This window comes from Manis javanica, chromosome 1, assembly GCF_040802235.1.
Source record: "Manis javanica isolate MJ-LG chromosome 1, MJ_LKY, whole genome shotgun sequence".
NCBI classification, from domain to species: domain Eukaryota; kingdom Metazoa; phylum Chordata; class Mammalia; order Pholidota; family Manidae; genus Manis; species Manis javanica.
This window is the reverse complement of record NC_133156.1, coordinates 149,682,546-149,691,550: the sequence shown is the minus strand read 5'-3', so window position 1 is coordinate 149,691,550 and position 9,005 is coordinate 149,682,546. Positions and strand designations below refer to the sequence as shown.

General features: G+C 58.2%; 1 protein-coding gene across 2 annotated transcripts; it reads right to left on the bottom strand.

Moving 5' to 3' along the window:
• Positions 1–1,178: 1,178 nt before the first annotated feature.
• Positions 1,179–7,011, bottom strand: IRX2 (iroquois homeobox 2). 2 transcript variants are annotated; one of them, XM_037015561.2, is made up of 5 exons: positions 5,869–7,011; positions 4,214–4,613; positions 3,317–4,030; positions 2,479–2,554; positions 1,179–1,766 (listed from the first exon to the last, which is right to left on the bottom strand). In XM_037015561.2, exons 1-4 carry the CDS (start codon positions 6,112–6,114, stop codon positions 2,502–2,504), a joined length of 1,413 nt encoding a protein of 470 aa, XP_036871456.1. In that variant the 5' UTR covers positions 6,115–7,011; the 3' UTR covers positions 1,179–1,766; positions 2,479–2,501. The 2 variants fall into 2 exon arrangements, with proteins under 2 accessions (XP_036871456.1, XP_036871455.1); XM_037015560.2 differs by having other exon boundaries at positions 1,179–2,554.
• Positions 7,012–9,005: the final 1,994 nt, after the last annotated feature.

Below are 9,005 nucleotides of genomic sequence, written 5' to 3'. Positions count from 1 at the left end.
CTGGAGAGAGATCCGTTTGTCAATATCAACTGGTCCAGCAATTTCCCATCCTTAGACACATCAGCCTATCGGAGCTGGCAGATGTTTAGACAAGATTTTATAAATTGTTCAATATCATTCCATAATGAACCCCAACTGACCATTCCACAGCAGCTGAAAGCATCTGGGACGCCCCCCACTGGGATCCAATAATGTGCCTTTGCTGCAGCGTTATTAATCATGGAATAAAATAGATGAACCTCTTGAAAAATAAGTGTATGATTGATTAAAGGGCAATCTAAGAAGCTATTATTCTTGTTTTATAACGGTAAGTTATATTCACTCAATTTATCTTTGGAGAGGAAATAAATGATTGTTCATTTCTTTTCTGAAATTCTATTATGTGGATATCCGTATTGTTTTGCTGAAAACTGAAGTGACAGGTTTGCAGCTTTTATGATCCTAATCAAAGGGAGTATGTTACTTGACTACAAATTCTAGACTTGTCCTATAATTAGATAGTGAGTAACACAATAACAAGGCAATAGTCAAAGGTTGTTCAAACTTTTCTTTTCCCCCAGGGTAAGGGAAAGAGCCACTGAAAGGGAAATAAATCTCCCCTCCCAGATTTTCGCCTGGTGTTTAATGTCAATTGTATGAAAAGGAGTTAAGAAGTCACTCAGTAAATCTGAATAATCTATGCCAATTTGGGTGATTCAGGCTTTAAAATAAACAGCTATCTCCATCAGGCATTCACAGGGGGGCGTCGTGCCCCTCTATCAGGCATTCACAGCGGGGCGGTGTGCCCCTCCATCAGCTATGTCATCAGTTTGCCAGGTAGCTTTTCCAAAGAGGTTCAAAAGCCAACCTAAACATAGAATGACTCCTAATAGACAGGGTATCAGATCATTTTATTTCACCAAATTTTGTAAATTTATGCTAACAAATAATTTGAATATTCAGGGCACAAAATCCTAATTTTCTTGCAATACATGTGTATATAAATAATCTAAAACCATACGTATCTCTGTGTATTTCTCTTCCATCTGCCTTCTTTCTTGGGTGTGTGAGCAGGAGAAAGATTATTTTACACATTTTCATTAAAAAGCCTGAGGTCAGATCGGCTCGGGGGAAGGGCTGCCATCGGGAGGGCTCCCTAGCCAAATCACTCTTCTGGGAAAAGGAGCCCAGACACCAAATTGTTGTAGACTAGTCTGTTTTTATTTACAGTTTAAGATATAAATTAGTAAAGAATTCTTGTTAAACAACCGACAAAGATTGTATAACCAGCAATAGTCAAATAAAAACCAGGCAGAATTTATTTACAAAAAGTTTAGATTCCATTGCAATACAACTTGCATAAATTACTAGAAGCTTTATATCATTATAAAAATAAATATCAAATTTGTTTCCACTTCTTAAGTACTCAAGTTCTTCAATCACGTTTTATTTCTACTGTGTACATCTTTTACAAATAAAATTTACAGTAAATCCTATCACACCTATAGAATATATACCGTGGCAATGAAGTGATCAATTCAAGATATCCTGAGAAAAAAGATTGTTTTCAAAAGTCACACATACATTGGGGAAGCTATACTATGCCAACAGATTCACCTATGTCCAACAAGTCTTTTCCGTTAGAGTCTGTGGATCCTTCTCTTTTACAGTGGTACAAGATGCAGTCCGGATTTACAGATCTGTTTTCTATGTCTGTATATTTATGCACTTGGGAAGAGAATGGCCTGCTGACTTTTTTTTTTTTCCAAAGCAATTGTGACACCTACCTGTGGACCAAGGAAAAAACCATATCATCCCCAATCTTTCAGTCCCACACTGACGTCCCATTACAAAAGTGAGTCCAACTGTAATGGTTCAACCTCTTTCCCATCTTCAGGATCCAATATTAGTAATTTTGCCTAGTTGTAAAGTGGTGTTTTCTGAGATACTGCTGTGAGCCAGCACACTTCAGGGCCCTATCTGGTCCGTCTGGACACAAGGGCACAGGCCTGACAGGAAACCAGTGCTGCTGTGTCTGCAAACACCACCTGTAACAGGGTTTGGAGCCCACAGGTTTCACTAGCTCTAGTTCATCACAGCAAGTGTCTGTTACGTGTCTAGCATAGTAAAAACGGTTCCAAGTGCATACAAATACCCAGACTGCAGTGGTGAGACACACACACACACACACACACACACACAATTATATCTATAGCACATATATATTATATATCATGTGTGTATATGTATATACACATATATATATGTATTTATATATTCATTCCAGTTAAAGGAGTGATTCTTCAAAGCAGAACTTAAGTAGAGAATGGCAGACTCTCTCTTTAACAAGTATTTCCTACTCAAAGAAAAAAAGACCAGATCTGATTGCCGTGCTCTGTCCTCAGACTTCGTGACAAGAAGCAAGAAATACTCATTAAGCAGCGCGACTGGTGCAGGGAGGTTCCCGGGGTGGGAGACCACTCCACGGTGTCCACTTACTTGCATTGCTGCGCAAGGCCCTTCTATAGGTAGGGCTGGACGCCCCCACCAACCGCGGAGCAGCCCTCACTGGCATCTGTCAAGGGAGGGGGTAGGCAGTCAGCACCCAACCCCACAGCCATCTGTCTCCCAGACAGCTGCACACCCACCGGCCCCCACACCCCACATCACTCCCTGCCGCGGCTCACAGGGCAGGGAGCAGGCGGCGGGCTCACGCCGCCGCTGTCAGGGAGGTCTTGGTCATCTCCTCGCCATTTTCTTTCCCCCTTGAGCTCCTCTTACAGGTCTTACCAACCCAAGCCTGATTATGAGCAGCAGAGGCAATACAGAGAGGAGAGGAAGGAGAAGCCTCTTGTTTCCTCCTTAAGATCTAACGCCTGTGGGAGCTGCTGGACTGCTCTGCTCCCTTCTAGCCAGAGTCAGAAGAGGGGCCTCGGCTGGGCCTCCCTGAGCCCCGCGGCAGCACGAAGCTCTCACCCCACCAGCAGGGAGCCAGCTGGGACTTGCATTTTGTGGCAATTTGTCTACCAACACTAAACGTTCATAATAACGACGATATAGTACTAAGAATCCTAAGCAGAATAAAAACTAAATAACAAGGGGGTAAGACTTATTACAGGTCAAGGGTTGCCTGCCCTCCCCCACACCCGGAGCCCAGGCTCCACTACCCCTAACTTTCGGTTAAGAGGGGCGCCTTCTATCTGCCCCATTCTCAAAGGGGCAGCGGTCCCCTGCCACCGCCGCGGTCCTCCCCTGGCGCGCCCCGCTCCCCCGCGGACGCTGACTCACAGGGCCCCTGCTCTCCTCCCAGAGGCCCCGCGGGCCGCAGGCCGCCTACCTTTCTTGGGCTCGTAGCCGCCGCCCGGGGGCCGGTAGCGAGGCTCGAGCGGGAGCGCGCCCGCCTTGCCAGCGTCGCCTGCCGCCCTGCTTGCGTGCCGCGCATCTGTGGGGGCCGCGGCGGCCGAGCTGTACCGCAGGAGGCCCTGGCCCTGCAGCGCCGCGTCCAAGCTCCCGTAGTTTGTGTAGCTGCCGTAGAAGGGCGACGTGTAGTAGAGGTGGCGGCCGAGCAGCGGCGAAGCGGGGTAGGGCGAGCCGCCCGGTGGAGCCCCGGACGAGGCAGGCGCGGCGGCCGCGGGCAGCCCCGGCGGCGCGCAGCCCGGGCCCAGGCTCGGCTGCTTGCGGTCCGACGTGGCGATCTCCGCCAGGGACCACAGCTTGGGCTTGCTGGCCGGTTGCGGCCTGCCCGGCGACGTCCGGCTGCCCAGGGGCCCCTTGCCGCCGCCGCTCCCGCGGGGCGCGGCCTCGGGCGGGGGGCTCAGCGGCGGCGCCTCCAAGCCGGTGAGCGGCGACGAGATCACCGGCTCGGGAGGCGCCGGGTCCCGCTGGCGCTCCTCCTGGTCGTCCTCGTCGTCGTCCAGGTCGTCGTACTTGCTGTCCCTGCCCTCCGAGCCCGACTCGCACAGGGCGTCCCCGGCCCGGCAGGGCAGCTTCTCCCCGTCGGACTCGGCGGAGCACGAGTGGTCCGTGAGCGAGTCGACGTGCAGGCTGCTCCCTGCGGGGGCGCAGACACGGTCCGTGGTGCGCGGAGAGCCCGGGCCCGGAGTCCGTTCCGCCCCCCGGCCCGGCACCTGGACCCGACCCTGGGGCGGCGGGGCCTCCCGGGAATCTTCCGGCTCTGCGCCCCGCCGGGGAGCAGGGATCCCCACGGCCTCGCGCGCGCCGCGGCCCCACTCACCTGGGTCCTCCGCTGGCGTCTCCGCACCCTCCCGCGCCCGGTCCGGGCTCCCCCCCTTGCTCCTCGCCGCGTCGTCCTCGTCTTCGTCCTCGCTTTTGTTCCGCGGGGCCCACGTCATCTTGTTCTCCTTCTTGAGGCGCCGGCGCGCGTTGGCGAACCAGGTGGAGACCTGCGTGAGGGTCATCTTGGTGATGATGGCCAGCATGATCTTCTCGCCCTTGGTGGGGTACGGGTTTTTGCGGTGTTCCTGCAGCCAGGCCTTGAGCGTGGCCGTGGCGTCCCGCGTGGCGTTCTTGCGGTACGCCGGGTCGTTGAGCTGGTACGGGTAGGCCGCGCCGCCGTAGGGGTGGTAGCTGATGGCGCCCGTCATCCCGGTCGTGTGGGCGTCGTAGGGCGCGCCCTGGAACCGACAAGAGCCCTGTGAGTGGTGTGCGAGGCCCTGGCCCACGCCAGCCCCAAGGGCGACCCCTCCACCAGGCCGCGGCAGCCTTTCCCACGGCGAGTCGCCCGCCCTGGAGCCGTGCTTGCCGCAGCAAAAGGGTAGGAAAAACGGAGCGAGTACTTTCAGGTTGATCACGAGAAGCGCCTCGGTCCTATTCTCGAATTTTTGAACGACTTCACTCTCCTAAAGCGGCATTCCTTCCCCAAACATCCCTGGGCTGCGGGCGCACACGCACACAAGCACGTGTGCACTCGCAGGCCCCACGGGTCCTTTCTTGATATCTAAATTTCTCCAGATACTCCCAAGTGCCGTTGCCTCCCCGTCTCCCCCTTCCCCGCCCTATGGTAAAAAAGCCACCCAACAGCCCCCGCTCCGCTCGTCACCGCTCTAAAGCTCCGCAAATCCAATTTGCAACTCAGAAGCCAGTCACCGTTTCGAATTCTTCAAATACGCGGTAATTAGCATTTTAATTCAGCCTTTAAGGTTTAAATTCAAGCGTTTTCAGCCTTCGTCTAGGCCCCAGCTACTCAGTCGCTGGCCTGGAATTCCATCGAGGGCGGGCAATTGCTACAACCCCGGTAACGGCCTCAATTTCCCGAATGCGTGTCGCCGGCATCGCGGCGCGCGGACTGACCCCGGGTCGGGGGAGCATGAGCTGGCGCAGGGAGCCGAGGTGCACTTGGGGAGCACACGCCCGCCGCCGAACAGATTTTAGGCCGAACTCCAGGGGCGCTGGGCCGGAGCCGCTGCCGGGTGCCACGCTCGCTCCCCCAACCCGGTGACTCCAAGTCCCGCAAGTAAAATGCTAAGCGCGCGCAGTCACCCCAGAGGCCCCAGAGGCGCCGAGCCCCGCGCCCGCCACCAGAGACTCCCCAGCCCGCTCCGGCCCGCTGGCCCATCCTCTGCGCGCGCAGGAAGGGCAAATGCGGATCCGACCCCGGCAGAGTCGCACTTGCCAGGCGTCCTGGGAAAACTATCCCAGGAGCCGTGGCGGGGCGGCACGGAGCACCGGTCCCGGCCGGGGTTCATGGATTTCGTCCGCCGGCCGCGGTGCTGCGAACGCCGGCCTCTGGTCCCGCCGGCGGCGAGGCGGACCGAGCTGACGACTCTGTAGCCACCGCCCAGGGCCCTTTCCCAGCTCCGCCCGCGCCCCGATCGGGGTCCCCGCGCCCGGGTGTGCAGCATCCCCGTCCGCCCGCCTGCACGCGGTTACCATGTAGGACGGAAAGCCTGCGGCGGCGGCGGCGTCAGCCGAGTACTGCAGCGGGCTGCCGAAGCCGGTGGCCGCCTGCGCCGTGAAGGCCGCCGAGCCCGGGTAGGGGCTGAACGCCGAGCCCGACGCCGAGCGCGCCAGCTCCTCGCTGCGCGGCGCCGCCAGCGCCGACGCGCCGTATGCCGGGCACGAGTAGAGCGCCAGCGAGCCGGGGGCCTGGTACAGGTAGCCCTGCGGGTAGGACATGGTGGGCGCGCGGCGCGGGGCCCGCGTCACGCCGAGCACCGGGCAGGGTGCGCGGTGCCCTCCATCCACGCCCGGCCGGGGCGCGGCGGCAGGCTCTGGGCCACCAGCCTTGGCCCGCACACTAGCCCGGGCGGCCCGCGGGTCGCGGGAGTGGGGCAGCAGCGGCGGCGGCGGCGGCTCGGAGCCGGTGGGCGCAGCCGCGCGCCAGGCCGGCGGTCGGGGTTTGGGGGAGTCTGGAGTCAGGAGTGAGGAGTTGAGGAAGGAGTGCTCGAGTTTCCGAGGGACATTGGAACGCGGAGCTGTCCGTCAAGCGCTCATCTGCATATTCGGTCGCCCGCCCCCTACCTTGCTCCGCCCGCTCCGCCCGCTGCAGCCTCCAAGCCGAGACCGGGGGAGGGGCGGAAGCCGCGCGGGGAGGGGCGCGCGGAGCCGGAGGCGGGCGGGAGGAGGAGCAGCAGCTAGGGACGCGCAGGCTTTTGTGGCGCAGTCGCCCCGGCCCGCGGCCCGCGGCCGAGCAGCCCGGCCTCCGAGAGCGACCAGGAGAGGACCCCTCCCGCTTGCACGTACTCCTAACACCCACTCCAGCTAGCTCCCCACCAGCCACCTTCCTCACCCCCCCGACCCCAAAGCGGCCACCACCCTGCACCCCAGCTCTGTCCGCAAGGACCAGGCAGAAGCCGCCCTAGATCGAGCAGGACTGACTTGGGGGGCGAATGGTCCGTGCCCACTACCCACCACCGAGAGGCCGGCCCAGGTGACCACGCCGGACCCCAGGGTCCCGGCCGGAAGCCGCGGGGTAATGGGGGGCGAGTTGGTGGCGCCCGCGGCCCGGGTCTTCCCGGGGACGGCGTGCGCGGCTCTCTTTTCCACCTTGTTGGGTCTAACCTGCCTCACCGTGCGCGTCTCCCCGCATGGTCTCGCGTCTGGTCGCCTGCCTCGGGCCGCCTCAGCGTGTCCCCGCGGGACAGGATCCACGCGCCTTCTATGCAAACTGCCAGCAGGGCCCTGAGGTGAGCTTTCTGCCCAAAAGTCCATAGCGGAGACCCGGTGTCAGGATTTCCGCTGTTGTGACATTGAACACACGCCGCCAGTGCTTAACCAGGGAAGATACTACCCCCAAAAGGTTTTACTTTATTTTGCTTTAAATACTCATCTTTCGGATTTGTGCTGTGAAACACTCGGGGGAGCGACTGGCATGGGACAGACATCCTCTGGCACGACGTAAAGACTCCCTGGCACTCAGGAAAGGACGAGAGCGCGACGGGCTTCTGTCACGAACGAGTTCGGCAGCACAGTTCAGGTAACTCGCGGCTCGGGAGGCGCCACGGGGGTCCCAGAGGCGAGAGCTTTGCAACACGCCCCTGGGACCCCAGGCCCCAACCCTCTCCACTCCCCATCCCCCACGCCTTCCCCACCAGGGGAAGGCGGAAGCAGGGCTTCTGGCGGCCCTACCCGAGGGGCGTCACCGCTGGGGGGCGCTAAGCGCGACCACAGGGGGTCGGTGTGTGCGCGCCGGGCTGGGACCTCTACCTAACAGGTGCCTCTGCCCCTGGGGCCGTTTTGGCGGGGGACCTGTCGGGTGGGGGCTCCAGTCTGCAGCCCGCCTTCCGCCACACCTCGCCGCCCCCAGTCCTGTTGGTTCTGCAACTCCAGGAACCGCCTCCGGGGTCGGTCCAGTTGCGGGCGCGCGGGCGCGGGGCAAGGTTGCAGCGCCGCCGGGACCACCAGGCCCTGCTCCGGCCTGGCTGCCCGCGGAACCTTCAAGGCACGGTAGGGCTGCCCTTGATCCCGGATCCAGGGGACCAGTTAACAAACTGCGGTATTGGGCTCAAGAACAATCTTAGTAGTTTCGGCCCGGAGACATTAACCAGCCTCCCCACTAGGCCCACTCACCCCTGTCCCCGGTGCTCCCCCGATTCTGAACCACAGCCTCGCACCCTCAGCAGCACCCCCATACACATTCGTCCACGCACGCCACTTCCCACGCACTCTAGGCCCCTGAGAAAACCCAGCACCGGGGGGGGGGGGGTCAACAATGCTTCCACCCCAAGGTCCGAGTTCAGCTCATGGCAGAAATTTTAAATCAATTATTGCAGAGTTAAAACCGGAAGAAAAGAGAGGAGAAGCCCGAGCAGCCCCGTGGAGCATGCCGTAGACAGGGTCCGTGGCATTTCTGGTCTTCCTAGGAGGGAATTAGGCCAGGAAGAGGCCGTAAAGGAGAGGTGCACGCGCTGGGTGACAAACAACGGATCAGATTGCAGGCTCTTGGATTCGCTTCCAGCTAGATGGTTTCAGTGAAAAAATCAGGTCTACTGTTTATCTCCAGGGATGACTGGCCTCGAGTATTTCCATTTCTAAAGACCAGCTCCTCCTGTGGTTTCATTAGCATTTGGGGCTGCTCGCTCCTACACCCTCCCTCCCTCTCCCTCGACCCCCCTGAGCCTGATCTCTGCCAGGGGCGGAAAAGAAAACAGCGAATTATTACAAAAACATCCCCAGTTTGGAGCAGGAGCGTATGCTCCGGGTACCCTCGATTTTGACATCAATTAAGTATATAACCAGACAAGTGCACGTGGCTTTGGAGGGTCTCGCGTCGCCCAGGGTGCATCTCCAGAAAGACTGTCTCCTCTTCCCTCTCTTTAGCTCAGCGCTGCTGTGAAGACACACTCTTTCCTGGGCCTATTTTCCTCTCAGCAATTACACTCCACTGAAATCTAAATTTTCCGTATTGCTGCCTGCTACTAATAAAAACCGTCTACCTTGCACTATTAAACAGTCGAATCGCACTACATGCCGTTTTTATTGGTAGTGACTGTAGCAAATTAAAATGCCTACGCAGACATTAAAACTTACGCTCTGCGTTGTTATTGGAAAAATATAAACTCCGTTTC

What these genes read in the sequence shown, in the direction of transcription:
- IRX2 (XM_037015560.2), bottom strand. Translation starts at nt 6,114, where the DNA reads ATGTCCTACCCGCAGGGCTACCTGTACCAGGCCCCCGGCTCGCTGGCG. An exon ending in CAGGCTTTCCGTCCTACATG is followed by an intron (nt 4,614 to 5,868) that starts GTAACCGCGTGC and finishes TGTCGGTTCCAG; the next exon opens with GGCGCGCCCTACGACGCCCA. An exon ending in GACGCCAGCGGAGGACCCAG is followed by an intron (nt 4,031 to 4,213) that starts GTGAGTGGGGCC and finishes GCGCCCCCGCAG; the next exon opens with GGAGCAGCCTGCACGTCGAC.